Genomic DNA, 20,385 nt, shown 5'->3' with positions numbered 1-20,385 from the left:
TATGACATGCACTGAATCGCCGAAACAGGCCCCAGTGACAACTTCTCACGCCTGCTGCGTTTCTTCTGCCTTCTATCGGCCCTCATTTTTGGACCTCTGACGTTTGACACAACTTGGCAGTCGGGGACCTTACCATTAACCAGCAATTCTTCGGCGAGTTCAATCTCGCTATTCCCATGAATCTTACTTAAGCATCCGGCCGACGTATTAACCATTGTCGCTTATGATATATCAATGCGGATTGTGTAATCATCGCCGTTCTGCTCCACCACGGTAACCGTCACACCCAGATCTGTCGAGGTGTAAGAGCTTGCACCTTCGCCCGCCAAACTCAACGGCGCATTGTCAAGATTGTCGTTGATGCAAGAGGCTGTTCCCCAGCCGGGGTTTCCATCGAGGACTCGGATCGGACCCTCGCCCGTACCACGGTCTGTCGCCACAGTGTAGAGCAAGACGCCAGTCGTACACGAGTTAAGATTGTTACCCTCCTTCGACCTCACTTCGGCAACCAATGCCGTAGTCTTATTTTGCTTCACGACCACGGCTTTCATGCCATCCATAGTCTCGAGTGGTGTGAGTTTATGCGTCGTCGAGGAGGTGATGTTGCTGCCGTTTAGGGAACCGGCAGACGGAACGAGGCACTCGATTTGGTCATCGGAGAGCCAGCCTAACCTCCACTTATCCCACGCGAAGTAATCCGGGCTGGACGCACCCACGTCGGCCATCATGTCCCAATTGCCGGCGTACATGCCCGTGTAGCCCGTCGGTATGGGATACAGATCCGGCAAGCAGAAGGTATGGCCCGTCTCGTGATTCACCGCCTTATAACCCCACCAATCGAATGTGTCAATACCCATTGTGACGGCTTTTCTCGCAACGTAGTTGACATTCTTAGTATACGCGCCACCAGTGAGCGCTGCAGACAACTCAATACCCGTGGCGTTCCTGGTCGGGATGACGTAGAAGATATCGGTCAGGGGGCCCTCGGTGCTGTTAACCTTGGGAACCGGCGTATTGGTGACAGCAAGCCACTGCTCCAACGCGTCTTGAACGTAGGCATAGTGAGCTTGCTGTGATAAAGGTCTAACAAAATTGTAGTCGGCGGCGTTCTTTGGCATGCGGTAGAAGCGGCTCGTGTCTGCGGTGATGTTGAGCGACAGCTGACCGTAGGAGGACGTGTTGAACCATTGCTGGGCCTGGGGTATCAGGAGATCGTAGACCTCTTGCGGAGAAGCTTCTGATGCAGTCTGGTCCGGGAAGTCGATGAAGATGAGGATCGCATTGACGGTGCCCTTGCTAGGAGCGCAGTCGTATTTGTAGCCAAATCCAGAGCTGAAGAACACACCATTCGTCGCTGGCAATTTGCAGGCTGAGACACCGGCTCTCTGATTGATAGATTAGCTTGAGGCAACTGCTGCAGTAGTGAGTAGAATTGCCCACTGCGACAGCAAGTTGTTTGAAGCTCTCATCTTGGGGATTTCCGAAGGCTTAAACGACACAGGCAGCAGGTCGGACGACATACAAAGAAGCTAGATGCATGTCTCATGTTTGTGATATGGGACTGTGCCAGTTTTAGTCCTTCAGATCTACATCCATCGTGGAGCAGCCGGCGTGAGCCAAGAACCTCTCAAGGTTCTATATATAGTGTTTTTAATATCGGTGTATAAGCCCCCCATTGAATAATACGAGGTGGTCTCGCGTTCGCCCCAGTTTAAGCCGCTCTGCTCCACTTGATATCAAGCTTGTTCAGCAATCAGGTGGAATCAACAATAAATGCTAGTTATGCTATCAAGTGACTCAAAATTTAGCGACCATGAGCACTCAAATGCCGTAGATCGTTCATATCGTCAGATCTCGTCAGAGCAAAACTCGGATGTCCGCAAAGACGTCAGTCTTAAACTTGATGAGGATGCCAGTCTCAACTTGTATGAAGGCGAAAGAGGGCTTGAGCGAAGTTCATATTTTTCATGTTCGTTCAATTCTACAAACAATGTTTGGCTTTGGCGAGCTAATCTAACGCAGTAACAAATCGCGCCTCCCCTTCGTTGAAGAAAAAATGCAAGGATATTACAACCCCGAACCCATGGGTGTCTAGCGATTTCAATTCGCAGATGGCTTGCGTCCATGGATCGACCACCTAGACAGAAAGGGTCAGAGAAAGTGGGCTAAGATAGAATCATGGGGGGTATCTGAAAGTTTCATACACATTGAAGTAAGCGTGGATGTTTCTGTCCGCGAGTTCCTGACGGGCCTCCATCGCAAGAACATGGACTTCTGACTGGCTCATGTCCAGGGCTCGCGTCAAGGGCGCCATGAGAAGCCCGTCCAAGTTGGGCGATAGGTTCTCGAAGTTCCACTCGCCTAGGTTCTTATGTTTCTTGTCCTTGGGCCACGGGTTCGTAGGCCACTTGAACCGCTGCACGTTTATATCTTCGAATCCAATATCGGCGAGCATAGTCTCGAAGCGGCTAAACTCTTCGAAAGGTGAACCCATCTTTGCGAGAGCCTCAAAGCAGAGATTGAAGGCCCTCATGAGATGACTATCCTTAGGAATCGTGTCATCGTCTGAAATGGGGAAGAAATCGATGTCGTTCAGCTCGAGATATCCACCAGGAGTGAGATTACTACATGATGACCGAGTGATTAGCAACTAAACACCCACAGCACAGGCATATGTGAGGGAACCAACTCAAAACTGCTTTGGAGAAACCTCTTCCAGTCGCGAATACTGCCCTTCATCATTCTGCTGTGGATGTAGTCGAAAGGCTCACTGAAAGTCCACGGCTCCTCGATATCATCGATCTCGAATTTAACATTGGGAGGCACGCTAGTACGTTAGTCTTGTCAGCGCGTCTGTCAGGAAAGGAAACCGTGTTGGGAACCATAAGTCATACAAGTTTGGCTGGATAGCCGACAAGTCGATACCGGTAACCTGAAAAGTATTCATCAACATCGCGTATCCTGTACGGTGTCAAACGGGTAGCAAGCGTTACGAACATCCGCCTCCTCATGCTCCTCTCCGAATTCAATTGCCCAAAGGCCTGTGCCCGTGCCGACGTCGAGCACACGACCGACGTTCGATTTCTCTCGAGTTGGCGGCGCCGTTCCCAGATAGTAATCAAAAGTCAAGAGGTAAAGGTTGTGCACAAGGTCTAAGCCGACGTGTTAATTAAAGAAGCATGGCGATCGAAAGGGAGAATAAAATCGCACCGAGTCTATCCTGCTCTCTCTCATCGTTCGGAGCCCAGTACTCTGCCAAGGTCAGTTACTGCACAATCTGAACAAAAGTACTGATTCAGATTCCTCATACTGCCTTCCTTGTACTTGTGATACGTTCTCCCGTTCTCAAGTCTAGATTCGAGGATTGACGTCGCGACTGTCGAGGTGGACGGCGCAATGCTACCCTGAAGTGCCCTAGTCAGCCTGCTCCTGCGGGCACGTCCTGACGAATTTCCCTACAACTTACACCATTTAATGAGGAATTGTCGCCAGTGTCGGTGACCTATGGTGTGCAGCAGGGGTTCAGTAAACCATCATTTCTCGATAAATTCTGAAGATATCTCACCTCGTCAGCCGCAATGGCGGCAGCGGGTGGGGGGGTGGGGATATTGTTCTCGTTGCTCATTTTGCCCTCTTTCACCAAGCGCGAATGATAGGAGCTGTTCTTTGTCGATGGAAGAATCTGACTTAGACAGTGTGGATGTAACGTTCGTTCACTAGGTTCATCTGCTACAATCTATATCTGTGCAATGGCGAGTAAGGGGAAGTCTTCACCCCGCGAAGTCGACGAGATATATCTTGGGGAGGGGTCCCACGTCGATTTACCCCTCTTCTTGGCTGGAGACAACTATGCAGATATGCATTTTGGTTTGTCCAGTCGGATCCAACCAGCTATCTGCGACAGAGCCCTGGTAATCGGGGAGCAGTTTCCAGAAGCGGCAGCTAGCCTGCGGCACAAGGACTAACAATATTTTATCGTCTATGGCGGTGTGAACGAACCACACCGCATGAGGCACAGTCTTCCGAAGTTCCGGTCGCTCTCTTTGCGTGCTAGCATTATCCGATGCCCAAGGTGAACAACAGAATGGCTGTCTTGAGTTTTCCGATCTGTGAAAACAGCGTGCACTAATGTGGCTGGCGAAACGCGATGATCACCCCAGCAGTTCATGTGTCCTTTTTAATTCTGGTAATTTTCACCCTGGTCCAATCCGAGATCAAGATTTGAAATATTTGAGAGATCTCCGTATGCGTCACTATACGCGCCGTAAAGCTACTGCGACAGGGTGCTGGAGACACAAACCACGCAGCCAGCTAGTCTTTAACATCCCGGAAATCGTACTTCCTCTAGAACTCCTCGTATTCTTCCCTGAACTGAGAAGAAAAGGCCAAGGGCATGGTGATTGGAGCGACCGAGATTACCTTGTCTCCGAATTCTTGAAGGCGTGCCTTGGTGTTTTGCCTGTTATTTGCCATATTGTAAACCAAGATCCTGTGACAGGAACTGGTCACTTGCAAGCCCCAATTCCATGCGGTGCGAACATCAGGCGGCTGAGCATGGAGAGCATTGTTCCAGCACCGACGGACATTCTCAATTTTGCTTACCCCATTGCAACCAAAACGGATCTCCCAGGTTTTTCAAGTCCAAATGCGCGTCCTTTAAGACTTTCTAGCCTGGTACAGGTACAGTACACCAGTTGAACCCGCCTTCGGCCGAGAGCTCAACCTGGTCCGGCCAGCGACCGCCGCCCGAGTAAGCCCATTACAGCGACTTTGACCATTTTGTATGACGACTTTTTTAGTCCAAGACGGCATGGCATGGTGGCGGACCTGAATAGCATCTCTTGAATCTTTATGCCATCATTCTTGTCATTTTCAGATTTTTCTTGCCAACTTGTTGAGGGAAGTATAGGTGCTCCTGGCTCTGAACAGGCGCATGTGTAGGGTTCTTGATGGCCTACAGTCATCCCTGTTGATCTTCTCTAATGTTGACATATGTCCGCGCTCTGTGCCACCTTTCATCATACATGCATCCTTCCTTGTGATTTCCTTCGTGACTCTCCTCGTTGCTGTCGTCACGAGCAACATCTACGTCCACTGGCTTCCGCCCGTAAATCACCATCTAGAAAACATATGTAGGCTGATATGAAACCGTTTGCAAAGCATAGTTGACAGGTAGCGGAGGCGCATGGGTAACTCACATGGATAAGTACGCGTGGATATTTCGATCACAGAATTCCCTGTGGTTCTCGGCCATCAACACCAAAACCTTATTTTTGGTCCAACGCATAGCCCTCGTCAGCGGCGCCATACAAATCGCCTCCCATCCTTATGTGAGATTTTCATTATTCTGAAACCCGAGCTATTTGTGCATTGTTTCTTTCGTCCAAGAGTTGGTAGGCCATTTGAAGTGTTTCATCGTCACACCAGTAAACCCCGTGTTCATAAGGACGGGCCGCCTTCAATGTCTTGACATCTTGATACGGGTGCCCCAATAGCTCCGATGCTTCTTGCAGCATCCCGACCGTTCGGCAGATGGAGTGTTCTACTTTCAAGGTACCGTCATCAAATAGGGGAGCAATGTCAATTTTGTTCAACTCCAAAACTCCACCCGGATGCAAGTTACTGTGCGACGATGAGGCTTAGTCAAGAAGCTTCATCATCCATGTTGGTGAGCGTTCATCATCTTGGGTACTCGCTCATATCAGTCCTTTATGTGCTCTCGCCAGTCTCTAATTGAGGAATTCATCATCCGGCTGTGTATGTAGTCGAAAGGTCGAGAGTAGGTCCATGGCTCTTCGAGGTCGTCAATCAGGAATTGCACATTCCGCGGTGTACTAAATAATCAGCATTATCATTTCTTATCTTGTCGGGTCTTCCAATCAATCAGATGGCTTACAAAGTTGGCTGTGCAGCTGAGAGATCGATACCCCGAACCTTCGACACATGGGTCCATGTTTCTTGTTCACCTTGCAGACTCGTAGAATGACTGACCTCGGATTTCGGGTGTTCTTCACCCTAGTCGATAGCCCATATCCCACCCCCTGTACCTACCTACATCGAGATGTCTACCAATTTTACTTCTCGGATCGTTTGGTGGTGCTGTGCCGAGCCTATTATCAAATGTGCAAAGAAACAAAGTGTGCTGCAAGTCTGGTTCCTCTTTAGATTGATCAATTTGCATCCTGATTGGGCACCAAACCAGTTGTTCCGTCTCTCTTTCGTTGTTGGGCAAGTTGTATTCTACCCTTAAACGTCAGTAAGTCTTGGCGGAAGGGAGTGAAGAGTATTAAGCGACGATTTGGAGGGTTGGAAGACTTATTGCCATCTTTGTACTTATGATAGGTTCTTCCATTCTCGATAGGAAATTCAAAGATTGAGCTGGTCGCGCTCATATTTGATGACGCTACGCTCCCCTGGTTGAACGTCAGCGTCAAGCTCTCTGCGGCTAGGCAACTCCCAGCTCTCGATCCATACATCTGAAGTATCTAGGTCTTACCGATTCTTCCGCTTCCGCCCCATTCTGGTGAGCCATTAGCGTTTTGTCTTGTCCAGCCAACAGCGACTTCATATGCGTCCCTGGTACTCAGCCTTAATAATAACCTCACGATCGGACATTTTGTTGGGCATCGTGGGTTGAAGTGCTGCATCTACGTCGATGGCAGAATCGACGCCCATCGTGCGACAGGAAGCTGGACGAGAGTAGATGGCGTCACTTCTTGAGGACAATCAATCGGTGGCTCTGGATGACTTTTCGGGGTGATGAACAAGGTTGGATGACCAGATGCCGTTGAGGTTCTAGTGCACGTGGGTGTCACTACCAGCACTGTGGGCCATTGAATCCTCTGCCTTGCGGCCGTGTCTTCACAAAGAGGCGTCGTTTCTGCATAAGGATAAACCTCCTTCAGGAAGGACGAATAAGGGCTCAACAAACAACAGGGGAGTATTGCTCCATGCAGCAACAGGTGCCGGTAACCAATTATTGTTCGAAATTATGAACCCTAGCGAAGCGAACTCGCGTCCAACTCGCATCCAGCTCGACGAACCAGACCAACAGCAAAATAATCTCAATCGCTTCCAGGAACAAGATGCTGCCGCTTCTCGGCCATTGTTCCTGTGGCTTAGGTGAGGTGAGTATATTCAGCAGCAGCCAAAGAAATGAAATAAGCCTTGGTACTCTGTAAACGAGTCTTTCTCTTAAATTTTGGATTCTCCAATGTCCTGAGGACTCCAGAAGTTAAGTCCTTGTGGAAGAGCTTCAACAAAATGAGAGTGTCATCATTGGCTCCCGAGAAGAGGTTGGTGCTGCTTGCGCAGACTGTCGTGACGAGGACAAAGATTAGACACCTCGCAATCATTCTTTCAAAAGTGTTCTCATTTATCTGATCTGGCTTGTGGAGATGCCATTACTTATGATTCTGAGGTCCTTCGGGATGCTGTTATAGTGCGGGCTCACATTTCTTGCTGTTGTCTTGTCTAGTCCCACGTCTTGTTACAACTTGTCAAGCGTGGATATGACCGACTCAGCAGGGTAGGCCAAGCCTCAATACGTCAGGTTTTCCACAGAAATGAGAGGAACGAACATCTGGCGATGATGGACCTCAGTTACTTGGCACTCGATGTGGACTGCGTGTCTTGCATTTGGGCCCTACAATACTATTTGATGTTGACACCATAGGTGAACCGGTCAATATAGGGATCAGTCAGTCAGTCCACTTTGACTCGATCAAACTTCAAGGCAGACAAAACCGGGGCAAAGTACCTGTCAGTACCTGTCAAATTGCCCAAGTTTGCTCTTGTTGTCCTCAAAGCTCGGCGCTATGCCGTGTGGTGATTAGTGAGCTCGGTTCATTTGCCTCTGCTGATCCTCTATGACATACACTGGGACTACTCCTTTGCGTTCGAGTCAAAGTCTTGAGACTTCCAACGTGACCCGGCCCATTCGTCCTATCTCCTGCTGGGCGGTCCCGATAAGGCGTCCTAACCCCAGCACGTCAGCACGTTGCATATGAGATACTTTAGTTCCACTAAAAGATTGGCCCCGATCATGTAAGCTTCTCTAAATTGATCCTGCCACCGCAAACGTTGTATAACCAAATAACGGCCGGTCAGCCTGGCACTTCTTCTATTTTTGGTGGGTGGTTTCGGCCTTAATGCACGGAGGACTCAAGAGCGTCTGGATTATCAACTTCTAAATTTCGTCATATCGTTAGATGATTGAGGGAAGCTTTCGGCGACCGAGAACATAAGTGATCGGGACGGCCTGGGTCTTAGCGCCATCATGGGACGTAGTTGAAGAATCAGGGACCTGAGCCAGTACGGGTGAGGGGTATCATGCAGCCTGCTGACACTCTCGAACTCTGATGGCATCATCTTTCGGCGGAAAATACTGCCTTGAATACATGTAGATTCGCAGAGCACCGCAGTCTTTCTTCGACCCCATTCGCCTTCTCTCCAATCGTAGCGTTTGCCGCATCTATTCATATCATGGTTGAAATCACAGTTGAGTGTACTGTTGCATACATGTACGCGCAAGCTCCTCCAGGTGAGGCAGATGTAATGCCGTGCGAAGGAAGAGATTTCCCACACTCTTCGCTGGACAGGTCTTTTTGCCAGAAGAAATCTACGGGACGACCCGCAGAATGGGGTATGTCGCTAGAGTGTTGATCCGCATTAATCCCTTGTTCTTGTCGCGGACTTCAAGGTAGACCTTATCTGGACATGGTGGTCTATGTGGGGTGTCGTCTTTTGCATCGCCATATCCGTGCAGTCAGTTACTTCAAGGATGAGGTCCCCAGCTTCTTGGCAGGCCGCGTGGCTATGACTTCGGTCACATACCTGCAAGTTTTGGCGGTGAGATTAGGCAAGGTGCATGTCCTGACGTAGCATATTGTTGTTGATGCCGGATCGCAAAGCAGCACTCCAAAAGGATGTTGTTAGTGTCAACTCAAAAGCCCGTGGGTCACGCGGGGTCCGCTAAATTGTACAGTGTGATTCCCCATGACGACAGTTGATCTTGTCACTTGCATATAGTATGTTATGGGTCTTAGTTTGAACGATCATATCTTAGCCAAGCTCATTTTCTCCTAAAGTAGCAGCTCGGAAGGGTACGCGACGGCTCCTTGTATACGGGCAGCAAGTACCATTGATACGTTCAGTTTTGAAGACATTGGATCAACCCCTTATTGTCATCTGGACAGCGATAAATACAGCAGATATCTTTCAAAGTGAATCGAGCATTCCTCACATTTTTTCATTCATTATTCAGATTGAGGCATTGCATCCGGACATCATACCATGGCTATTGGACACATTCTGGGTCTCCTCGCCCAGACACGCTTGGGTCTCGCGGCTGAGCCTTCCATAACTGCCGGCTGCAGTCAAGCAGTGAGATACTCTTATGAGCGTGGTCCTCCTCATATTTACCCCGTACTGATCAACAAGTAGTGCTCCCAATTGATGGAGGAGTTCGGCTCTGCCGTTCATCTGGGTAGCAACGACCCTTCCTTCGCGATATGGGACATGAAGCAGCAGGAGGCTCTTCCTGCCTGCCGCATAGAGCCAACGACTGCTGCCCAGGTATCAAGAGTCGTTGAGATCACCGTCGATAACTGGTGCCGCTTCGCCATCAAGGGCGGCGGGCACATGACAAACTTGGACGCCTCCAACTCTGTCGGTGGCATTACGATCGACTTGCACCTCATGGACCACATTGAGATTTCAGAGGACCGCACGAAAGCAAATCTTGGACCTGGTCATGTTCTTCGCGACGCTTATTTGGCACTGGAGAAATACAACCTTACGATGGTGGGCGGAAGAACTGCCGACGTTGGACTTCCGGGATTCACTATCGGTGGTGGACTCTCTGATCTTGGACCGCAATACGGCTTGGCCGTGGATAATGTCTGGGAATACCAGGTAAGCGTCTCAATTCCATGTCAGACTCCATGTTTTGTTGCCACATCACAAGTCCCAAGCTCACTCACTTTGCACCAGCTCGTGCTGCCGAATGCCACCATTGTCAATGTCTCTGAAACTGCTCATCCTGACCTATACTTTGCTCTGCGCGGAGGCGGCAACAACTTCGGTGTCATTACCAACTTCTGCTCGCGACTCGTACCGCAAGGTCAGAAGTGGGGTGGCTCGAGAACCTACAACGTTAACTACACTGATCAGCTCGTCGATCAGTCTTATCAACTGGCGACTAATCTGGCCGTTGACACGTACATGTCTTTTTGGAGTCGCAACTCCTACGACTCTGCCAGTGATCGATTCAGCATGAGTGTCTCACAAGCATACTATGAACCTGTTGTTGAGCCTCCTGTCTTCGCCGAATTGAACAAAATTCCTTATGAAACGAGCATTCTTCGTGTCGACTGGATGAGCAATCATAGTCTCGATAGCGTCTCTCCCCATGGATTACGGTAAGCCTAGTATCAAGCCACGAACAGTTTCGTTGGCAGATTGAGGCATGTTATAACTGGATCATAGTCGTATTTATGCTTCCATTACCTTCCGGCCTTCTTGTGTTCTGCACAAGCAATTGATCAACATCTACACGGAAGAATTTACAGGTGTCAAGAATACTCCGGGGATCTCCTCGTCGCTGGTCGTTCAGGCCCTGCACAAGAACGCCATCGATGCCATGAAAGTGAGGGGAGGGAATGCTCTCGGCGTTGAGTCTGATGGCCCATTGATGAGTATGCCTCCCACTATCTTACCCTTCATACATCTCTTACATAGATGTGAACAATTCGCTAATTGTCTATACCACCAAACAGTTGCGCTCCTCACTCTCGGATGGTCTAACTCGGGCGATGATGCGGCGATGTATGCCTATGCCGACCGAGTCATTAACCGATCCAAGGCTGAAGCTGAGTCGATGGGCTTGTTGCACCCATGGCTGTACATCAACTATGCAAACTACAATCAAGACCCTTTCTCGGGATATGGAGAGAAGAACAAAAACAGACTCCGGGAAATCCAGAAGGCGGTTGATCCCAGAGGAATCTTCACCTCCCATGGCCTGGTCAGAGGATCGTTCAAACTCAACTGAATCTTTTTCCAGACCTCTCAGTCTCACAGCCAGAGTACGACGAAAAGCTCCAACAAAATCTGGCTTTGACACAGGAACGCGTGTCACATGCACGTAGACGGATCTCGAGCTGAGTTACATGTAATCTATGGGATCTGATTGTTACATGCTCAAATATACCCCTCTGGTCTCCCAAGTGTGATTTAGATCATGTGCGTTGAGCAGACTGCCACTTCGCCAATGAAGAGAACCGGTGGCCGATGCCCTGCGTTGGAAAGAGTGATCTGTCACGAGAAAAATCACAACATTGACTGTTGCCCATGAAAAAAGGTCTAGACCGCCGCATAACACAACAGTGAACGCTCAATATTGAGCGTGGTTACCCGGATGTGATCATTCGGAACCAGTCTTGTCATGTCATCGGGGCCGGGCCGGTAGATTCAGGTGGTCGGAGCCCGCCGGGCCGGTTGACCCACATCAAATGGGGCCGGCCCGGCCGGGAAGCGAGGGAATTCCCGCGCCTCCCCGCACACAGTGCCTTAGAGTAAAGCCACTCGTAGTAACCGTGACTAAGAGAATGGAGCCGAGGACGGTCCTTGATTGATCAACTTCAGCAGCACTCATATAGTGCCGACTGAGGGGGAGCTGCTTCGTCTGCGGGGTTGTATATAAACGGTCCTCCGTAGTTCCGAGGCATTCGCTAGCGCCAATATCTCCTGCATGAGCCTCGGTGGGTTTGATGCACGACCGGCAGCCGGATCGCCGTCGATTTGCATCCCCCGCAATGCTCCGAGGCTCGGCTGAGACCGCTACGAGAATGGGGTGATTTATTAAGGTAAGAAATGTCGCGAATTTTGGTAAAACAGTTTGACAACGGGACATAAAAGAGCAAGCTCCCATTCACGAAGTTCGCAACGTAGCTGTTCCACTGTTCTCATCTTTCTCGATTGATAACCAAAGGCGAGAAACCAGCACAGATCACGTCACATAGAAGCACAAAATGGCAGACGTCTTTGCCAAGCTCCAGGACAAGAGCCTGCTGGTCTCTTCCGGTCTCGTCGCCGGGGAGTGGAAGAATGGTCAGGATGGCAAGACTTTCCCCGTGTACGAGCCATCAAGCGCAACAGTTCTGCAAGAGTGCGCCAACTTGAGCCGGCAAGACTTCGTCGACGCCATTGAGAGCGCAAAGAAGGGATCAGCCAAGTTTCACGAGTCAACAACAGCAAAAGAGCGAGGCGCTCTGTTAAGAAAATGGTTCGATTTGGTCATTGCCAACGCTGACGACTGTGAGTATCTGGCACCATGTGGCGATCCGCCGGAAACACTGATATTGACGTATTGGAAGTGGCCTTGATTCTGTCTTTGGAGAATGGCAAGACCTTTGCCGAGGCCAGAGGTGAGGTGGTCTACGCCGCTTCTTTCATCTCTTGGTTCGCCGAGGAAGCGACACGGTCATACGGCGATACCATTCCTTCATCATACGCCAACACCACTGTATTCACATTCAAGGAGCCCGTGGGCGTCTGCGGCATCATTACCCCGTGGAACTTCCCAGCAGCCATGATCACACGCAAGATCGCCCCAGCCTTTGCAGCGGGATGCTCAGTCATTATCAAGCCTCCAAGCGAAACCCCCTTCAGCGCTCTTGCCCTGGCCAAGTTGGCACTCGCTGCTGGCATCCCGTCTGATATCATCCACGTGGTACCGACCAAGGACAGAGAGGCGTCGATGGAACTCGCCAACAACCCTATCGTGAAGAAGCTTAGTTTCACTGGGTCAACAGGGGTCGGCAAGATGCTCACCAAGGCTGCGGCGGGCACGATGAAGCGCGTGAGCATGGAGTTGGGGGGTAATGCCCCGTTCATCGTGTTTGACGATGCGGATCTTGACCAGGCGGTTGAGGGTGCCTTGATTTGCAAGTTCAGATGTTCCGGTCAGACCTGCGTGGTAAGTCCTTACAATCAGAACAATGGCTGAGTAACCCGACTAACAAATCTTCCAAGTGCGCAAATAGACTGCTCGTCCACGAGGCAGTCAAGGACCAGTTCATCGAGAAACTCGTCGCCCGCGTAAAGCAGTACAAACTTGGCCGTGGAATCGACGAGGGCATCACACAAGGCCCCCTCGTCAACGCCGCAGCCGTACAGAAGGTGGACGCTCATGTACAAGATGCGCTGAAGAAGGGTGCAGTGCTCCACACGGGCGGTAAGACGCCGGAGGGGCTCAAGGGATACTTCTACGAGCCTACGGTGATCAGCGAAGTCACGACCGACATGGAGGTCGCAAACGACGAGACCTTTGGCCCTCTCGCGGCCATCTTCTCTTTCAAGACAGAAGCAGAGGCCGTCGAGCTGGCGAATGCCACAGAGTACGGCCTCGCGGGCTACTTCTTCAGCAAGGATATCTCTCGAGTCATGCGTGTAGCGAGGCGGTTGGAGTGCGGCATGCTGGGCGTCAACACCGGTCTCATCAGCGCTGCGGAGGCGCCGTTTGGTGGTGTGAAGGAGAGTGGACTTGGTCGGGAGGGCAGCAAGTATGGACTGGCAGAGTACCAGAACATCAAGTCTGTCACGATTGGCAACCTTGGCTTCAACTGAAGAGTCATGCGTGCTGGCTTCTGATAGTGGGCAAATATGGGGTTTTGGCTGGGCGTTTACTCTGATGACATCTTCTATAGGTTGGCATATTGGCACAAAACAAAAAGTTCGAGGTTCTGATTCAAGTGTTTATCCCATCTTTGCGCCGTTTGATACCGCATGATGACGTCCGTGAACACACAGTTCCACCTCGCGCTGATCTCCCCATGCACAGACGAAGCTAGAGTCAGCTTACCCCGTGCTGTTGCCACGCGTGTTTTCCTGATTTGATTTGGTTGAAAGTTGTAATTAGACTCTTTACGAGCAATTAAAGAGATGGGGTAAAAAAAATCTAATCTCCCTGAATGATTTCATACAGTCTCCCGTAACTCTGCCCAAAACTCCAGACGTAACCATTCCCAAACCATGCATCCTCCCCCCCAAGCACCCCAGAAACAAGATTTCCTATCCCATAATTCAATTCTCACACCGATGATGCCGCCGACCTTTCTATCCAGCCATGACAACTCCAGTCTTGCTAGCTTGCTTTTCCAGGTATCCCCGATGCTCTGGTTGAACGATGACCAACTCCGATTTTGTGACGCCAGCGGCCAATGCGCCCTTGGCCAACTCCTCTTCTATCCGCTTCAAACACTGGTTTGCGGGAGATGGCTTGTGCACCGTCAAGAGCTTGACGGCGCCGATGGCCTTCTCCAAGGATTCCACATTTCCTCTGTAAGATTCGCAGGGATTCGGCAACGTAATGTCGACCTTTCCCTTGGCGAGACACCTCACTAGTGACCCGAGGAGCATGCTGTTGCACTCCTCGGCGTCTGGTGAGCTGTGGTAGTATCCTTTCATGTATCTGCATCCGTCTTTGAGACATCGGTAAAGGAGGACGAAGTGGTCCAAGTAGGCCGAGACAAGTGCCTGGCGGTGCTTCGCGATGGTTTCTGTTGATTGCCATGTCAGCCATTGGACCACGTAAAATGAGTTGACTGACGAGAGAAACTTACCAAAGACTTCCGGGGGCCGTAGGTAAACAATCTTCTCAAGGGGAAAATTGTATCCCTCTGGCCCAGGCTTCCAAATGCGCGCCAAGTGTCCAAATACGACCCTTCCCTGAAGATCAATCATTGACTCATATGTGATCTTCTTGTACATCGTCTCAAAGACCTCGGTGTCTCCCAGTTCCCAAGCGACGCAGAGCAAATGCGCATTGTCAGTCTGGTGCTTAACGCCCTGCATCCATGAGCGAGCCCATGGGCGAACGATAACGGTCATGTCGTACTTTTCCGTGATGGTGAGAACGTTGTAGAGACGCATCAATGGTAGCTTCTCGGGTACGAGGTTGAAGTGACCGTGAACGATGTTTAATACGATTTCCATTGCTTCTGGCGAGTCTTCGGGCAGGTCGACGGACCACTCTCCGGCACCCTCCAGCGGGCGAGACTCCAGGAAGCGACCAAATAGCATGGCCTTCAAAACGGGCGAGCTTCGACCGAGTGCTCTTGAGCAGACGACGAAATCTTGTGGGTGGTCCTCGACGTCGCCGCCGACGGAGAGTCTCAGGTCGCCATTGTCATCGAGATAAATGGTCGGTGATGATATCAACTGAGCCAGTTCCTCTGTTGGTTCTGTCACTTCTGTGATCTCTGTCACTGATTCCGTGACCACCATGGTAGAGGAAGCCATCTTGCTAGCGATGACAGCTCCATCGAGAGTATGATAAGGTATGGAAAAGGACGCGCCCCCGAAGAGGCTGTTGGCGGGAGCTGTTGAACACATTGCGAATAGCTATTAGATCATCTGGGATTTCGTCCAAAATTCTGCTCACGACAGACCCGTGAGAACGAGAGAGCGACGGGATCGCGTTCAGTTTATCGTTGTTTAATAGCGCGCGAGATCTAGGGTATCACACACTCGATGAACAGACCGGGATGTCGTCGGTTCGGCAGAGGCATAAAGGGGACCGCAGATCACAACGTTGATGCTCCGATGACATGACTAGTCTTTGTTCGGAAATCGGTCCCCTCTTTTTTCTAACTTTAGGCGAGAGATGGGGATGGACGGCGCAAGTTTTGAGACGAAAGGTATCTTAAACAATGCGTTATACCTGTTGGTCCCAATGACCGTTTGCTGCCCGACCGACAACCGGGACAGCGAGGCATGAACCCGTTGAGTGTCAAGGCATGTACACAAATGACAAAAATTACAGCGGAAATACATGTAATGGAAAGGGAGGAAAGCGTAGCTCGCCCTCTCACAAACGGCGGTGCTCCAGCGCGGGTGCGACGCTGGGAACCTTGGAAAATCGTAATATTATCGCTTTCAAGAAAATCCGGGTTCTTTGTGAGATGCAAACAAGGAACACGGTGGAACGGAGGTCGGAACAAGCAAGATGTTGAAAAGCAGGGCAGAAAAACGGCGTTCGGACCCATGCTCGGCCAGGATGGTGGCCCCTTTGGTTCCCGTTACGCCAGGGCGGCGATGTGGGTGTTGTGGACCTTTGGTCCTGCTCGTCCCTTGCTACGCTCTCTGGTGCTCCCGTAGCACACTGCAAACAAAAGAGGCCTGGCGATGAAACCCCGGGCGGCTATCCTGACTCGGGAGCCCTGGTGTTATTGCAACAACTCTTGCGACGAAGAGGGCAAGGCTGGTGTGCGAGGTTTGGCAGCATGAGCCGATGTGAGACCCTTTTAGACCTCTGCTCTGCCGGATTGCAAAACGTGGTTGTCGTCATTGCCCGTTTCCCGGCAAACCCTAACCGTTCTGAACTTTTTGATATGTCTCCCACCCTCCTCCAGTCGTGAGTTCATGTTGAGCACTGGGGTTACCCAGCCCATGAATCGACAACAACAGAATTACAAGATTTTTCTGTTGCGCCGACTCGGATGCCCACTCGCAAAATGACTTCGGTTCCTGAGTCCGGGCTACCCTGGGCGAGTTTCTATATTGAAATCTCGTCAGCCCGAAAGTTGGAATATCTGGGAACGGGTTGACCCCCGCAACCCCCGCCTTCAGGGTCCTACACACCACAACGGGAATCGTATCATTTCCTACTCTGGCCGGCAGGGCACCCCCATCTGTCCCAATCCAACTCCGACCTCCCCTGCGCAAGTGCCGTCCGTCTCCAACTGGTCTCCAAGGCACGCGACACTAAGGAATTTTGACCGCAAGCTTGGCTTTTAGCGCCATCTCGGGCGGAGGACCCGAATTCTTGAGAGTAGCGTGTTATTCCGGTGAGAGTTGCTGAGCCTGCGATGTGACCTTCCATATAGGCTGGCATTGAAGCCAAGTTTCTCCCACTCCTTCTTTTTGACTTCGATAATCTCGGTGAGCCGACTCGGAAACAAGGCAGCATCAGTCTTCCCTGTTTGTTGTGCCCGGTCAGCATGACTGACCTCTTGCGTCTCCACAAATGTGCACGACATTCTTCGTTTCCACATGATTAAGGCTGTGTATTGTGCACTAGGAGGTCCCGATGTGGAGATACGGTTGGAGAGCAAGGGACGAAAGGGGGGCTACGGGGAAGACGTCCACTTACACATCTCTTCTCTCCATCTTTTTGGAGGGCAACTTGGCACGGAGTCACTGGGGGATTCGGTAGATGCTTCTCCTTGGTGGATTACAACAGCTTCTGCTCCCTCTTTGTTTTGACGCGCTCCAACGCGCCAGGATCGTCTGGTCAGACTCTCAGTGTTCCCTTAAACTGCTTGTGTTGTAACCCACCGAGACCCTCGGACCGACGGGTTTGAAGAAGAGGGTTGGGTGTTGAGTCGAGTCGTACATCTCTTACTCGCGACATGCATTTTTGATTCGTTCAAGAAGAGCAAGGACGGCTAGTGGTGCGCCCTCCTTGATGATGTCGACCTCTGCAGATACCAGATGGCATGGAGGTTGTTCGAGGATGATACAAGAAACACTGGGTAGCACTCGAGGAAAAACGGGCATGTACGCTTTAAGGTTCGTTGTGACATGGTGTCGAGTATGACTCCAGGCTCACGCGGGAAGCATCGAGAGTATGACGCTTCTAGGGCCTGTGTGGCCTGCGTTTGACCGTTACGTTGAGGTGAAGGATACGCAAACAATTCGAGATGAGGATGTTCTTGGTCGGGACGCAGAAATTTGTCATTCGTCACGATACTCGATAATAGTTGGCCCGCCCATGCTAGCAGCATAAGTTCTATGGACCTAGAACAGAGTTTACCGTGAAGTATCCGTGTTGGATACCGTGACCTCAACACGGCATCGAGCGCTGCGGAATCCTTGTGGCTCTCATATCAATCCCGCTATCCTACTTTGTGGATGGATATTCGATTCCACGTCTACCTTGTCTTAATGGCCGCAAGACACATGGCTACATGCAAGGTAGACTGCCGGATCTACTCAAGTATTCTCACCGGTGACCGGTGTGACTTTTGCTGATACCTAATCCATCCAATTATATCGTGCATCCGGGCACAACACTGATTCACTCTCAGACTTTCATGTACCTGGACAGCCACTCTTGTCAGCTTGAAGAAACTGCGTTTACCTGCATCGTGCTACGCCAGCAAGCGACGGCGACTCGCAGGATGGCGAGGATCACGGATATCTGCTAGCAAGCACCCCGAGCCAGTGCATCTCTGTGTTTCTATCGGTATTTCTGATAACGTCTTACGTGGCACTGAGACCTTGGACAAATCTCGACAGCAAGGTGCCTATCTATCACTATTCACATTTCTTTGACTCCTTATCATATTGTTTCGAAAACAAAACATCAAATATTTCTCGCTACAGCTACTGGGGCTCGATTGGATTGATGGTATTTGGAACTATACGAAGTTGGCCATATATCTTAAGCCCGCATACTCTCCCTGCATGAAAGACGTTGCGAGCTGCAGTCCAGCTGCTACTACTGGAGACCCTGTAAGGCCGAGACTGAAATGGATCATATCTGGGCATGTAGAACCATGCAAGGGATCTGTAGGGACATGGGGACATGCCACTTTATGTTGGCTAGGCTTCAGTCAGTGCCGAGTTGTGTGCGTATCGAAATCTCCTTGCTTGATCCATCAGTGTTACCTGAGTTGGTGAATTCGCCCCTTTGTTCAAATCCGAGCACGGATCCGAAGTTGAAGTGAGAATGATGGCGTCGGGTATGCCAAGGGTAGACTGGTTCGTGTTTCTCCAAATGACACTTATTTATTTCATAAAAGGTTTTCGTCGACAGTCTAATCTCAATGGGTTACCAAAGTTCTTTGTTGTTGACATTTCAAAATGACATGCATATATCCTGGATGTGGCCTCCTATCCGTCTACTTGAACTAAGATGTCTGCCAAGATGCAGCAAAGCTACGAGACTAGGACCTGTCAACTTCAAGCAAAAAACATTGCATGATTGGGAGTTGATTGAGTTGTCATGTGTTCCGGGGACTCGGTGCTTTCCAAAGTGGTGGGCAAGTAATAACTCAAACAAAGATGAAAACAAGCACACTCGAGAAGGCAACAATCAGACAGTTGGATCGCAACAGGGCCAAGGGGAAAGTTGAGTGAGTGACTCATGATGCAATGTCACTATGAGAAGACTGGCGTATTGGTATTCACTGACCACTTCCTTTTTAATGCAATACAATAACGCCACTTTACTGTTTGCCTGTCAGCGTTCCCAAAGACCCCGAGTGAATGTGTAGATACTAGGACGGTACGTACCGAGGTAGGCAGCTAAGGTACCTAGGTAGTAGATGTGGTATAATCGGACTCAGACATGATTGAGGGTATTCCCCTACAGAGTCTCTCACTTTCCACAATCTACCAATCAGCCTCAATTTCAATGTATCATTAGTGAGAAAGAGGGCAAGAATACCAACTAGCTGTCGATACTTATGCAATCTATCTTGAGCCCATCACGGTTTGGCAAACGTCAAGGCAGACAGAGGGACGAGCGTTGTTTCCATTGCAATTAACCAGTTGAGGTGTGCCTGATGGGAGGCACCCGTGGGGGTGGATCCGAGCCCTGGGCGCTACCTTAGGTGCTTAGCAGGGGCTTTGGCCTCAGGACGGGTTTTGAGTGGCTGAGAAAGGTAAGCGAGACAGACTGACCCACCATTGCATCTGTGCATTTGGCCCGTGCCCAGCTGTCGGCAGTGACGTGCTTTTAGGCTCGATCAAAGTTCCTTCTCAACATGGTTGACGGCCCATGCTGAACCATTTTTCAAACGTCTCTGGATGCCATCAACCCGGGAAATCAAGATGAACTTGGGAAAGTCTACTAGTTTACGATTGAGTTGTTGCATTACCGGTCCAGAATAGTCCTCAATATCAACAATCGACCTTCCATTTCCACGCAAGATCTCGAGCTATGTAATCTATCCATCAGTCCTGGATGAATACGCCACCATGGCGCTGCAACGGCGCTCTCTGGCCGTTTTTGACTCACCGGCATCTGGGGCTGAGTAGTCCTAGATCCCCAAGGTCAGGAACAACGCACAGTACCTTGGCTTTGCAGATAGCTTGGGTCAGCCACTAGGACACCACCGAGGCCAATCTCATGGGCCGCGAACCAGTATGCCTCGAGTCCTATCTGCACCATCGTCGAGCCTGATGCAGCTTATGTGGCATCAGCTATCAGGCTTCAGGCTTCAGCATCAAAGCAACAAGGCTGCCAATTGAAAAGGCATTGATTTACTTGACTAATCCCATCTCTCATCTCACCATCTTCACACTCAACTCAGTTCAGATTCTCGACCTTTGATATCCGACAACTTCCCATCACAGCGCAAGCGAGTCGCCAAG

The 20,385-nt window shown here is 50.4% G+C and overlaps 5 protein-coding genes across 5 annotated transcripts; 2 read left to right on the top strand and 3 right to left on the bottom strand.

The window, feature by feature from the left end:
* Nucleotides 1-221: 221 nt before the first annotated feature.
* Nucleotides 222-1,546, bottom strand: BDP55DRAFT_631810 (uncharacterized protein; the record flags this gene model as incomplete). The annotated part of the gene is made up of 2 exons (XM_060572331.1): nt 222-1,385; nt 1,523-1,546. 2 exons carry the CDS (start codon nt 1,544-1,546, stop codon nt 222-224), a joined length of 1,188 nt encoding a protein of 395 aa, XP_060430125.1.
* A 177-nt stretch (nt 1,547-1,723) lies between these two features.
* Nucleotides 1,724-3,852, bottom strand: BDP55DRAFT_663199 (methyltransferase domain-containing protein). Its single transcript, XM_060574861.1, has 9 exons — nt 3,566-3,852; nt 3,467-3,502; nt 3,311-3,404; nt 3,211-3,252; nt 2,998-3,152; nt 2,895-2,932; nt 2,690-2,827; nt 2,205-2,624; nt 1,724-2,137 (listed from the first exon to the last, which is right to left on the bottom strand). Exons 1-9 carry the CDS (start codon nt 3,623-3,625, stop codon nt 2,101-2,103), a joined length of 1,020 nt encoding a protein of 339 aa, XP_060430124.1. The 5' UTR covers nt 3,626-3,852; the 3' UTR covers nt 1,724-2,100.
* A 5,184-nt stretch (nt 3,853-9,036) lies between these two features.
* Nucleotides 9,037-11,281, top strand: BDP55DRAFT_121273 (uncharacterized protein). Its single transcript, XM_060565454.1, has 3 exons — nt 9,037-10,421; nt 10,489-10,697; nt 10,779-11,281. The coding sequence occupies exons 1-3, from the start codon at nt 9,457-9,459 to the stop codon at nt 11,051-11,053; spliced, it is 1,449 nt and encodes a 482-aa protein (XP_060430123.1). The 5' UTR covers nt 9,037-9,456; the 3' UTR covers nt 11,054-11,281.
* Nucleotides 11,282-11,651: 370 nt separating this feature from the next.
* BDP55DRAFT_663192 (aldehyde dehydrogenase domain-containing protein) lies at nt 11,652-13,971 on the top strand. The gene is made up of 3 exons (XM_060574860.1): nt 11,652-12,318; nt 12,378-12,979; nt 13,036-13,971. Exons 1-3 carry the CDS (start codon nt 12,033-12,035, stop codon nt 13,627-13,629), a joined length of 1,482 nt encoding a protein of 493 aa, XP_060430122.1. The 5' UTR covers nt 11,652-12,032; the 3' UTR covers nt 13,630-13,971.
* Nucleotides 13,972-15,162, bottom strand: BDP55DRAFT_663189 (uncharacterized protein). The gene is made up of 2 exons (XM_060574859.1): nt 14,625-15,162; nt 13,972-14,561 (listed from the first exon to the last, which is right to left on the bottom strand). Exons 1-2 carry the CDS (start codon nt 15,082-15,084, stop codon nt 14,119-14,121), a joined length of 903 nt encoding a protein of 300 aa, XP_060430121.1. The 5' UTR covers nt 15,085-15,162; the 3' UTR covers nt 13,972-14,118.
* Between the last annotated feature and the right edge of the window lie 5,223 nt (nt 15,163-20,385).

This window comes from Colletotrichum godetiae (assembly GCF_030913485.1).
Source record: "Colletotrichum godetiae strain CBS 193.32 chromosome Unknown BDP55scaffold_19, whole genome shotgun sequence".
In the NCBI taxonomy this organism is placed as follows: Eukaryota; Fungi; Ascomycota; class Sordariomycetes; order Glomerellales; family Glomerellaceae; genus Colletotrichum; species Colletotrichum godetiae.
Note: the sequence above shows the minus strand (reverse complement) of the source record. Positions and strands in the feature narration are given on the sequence as shown.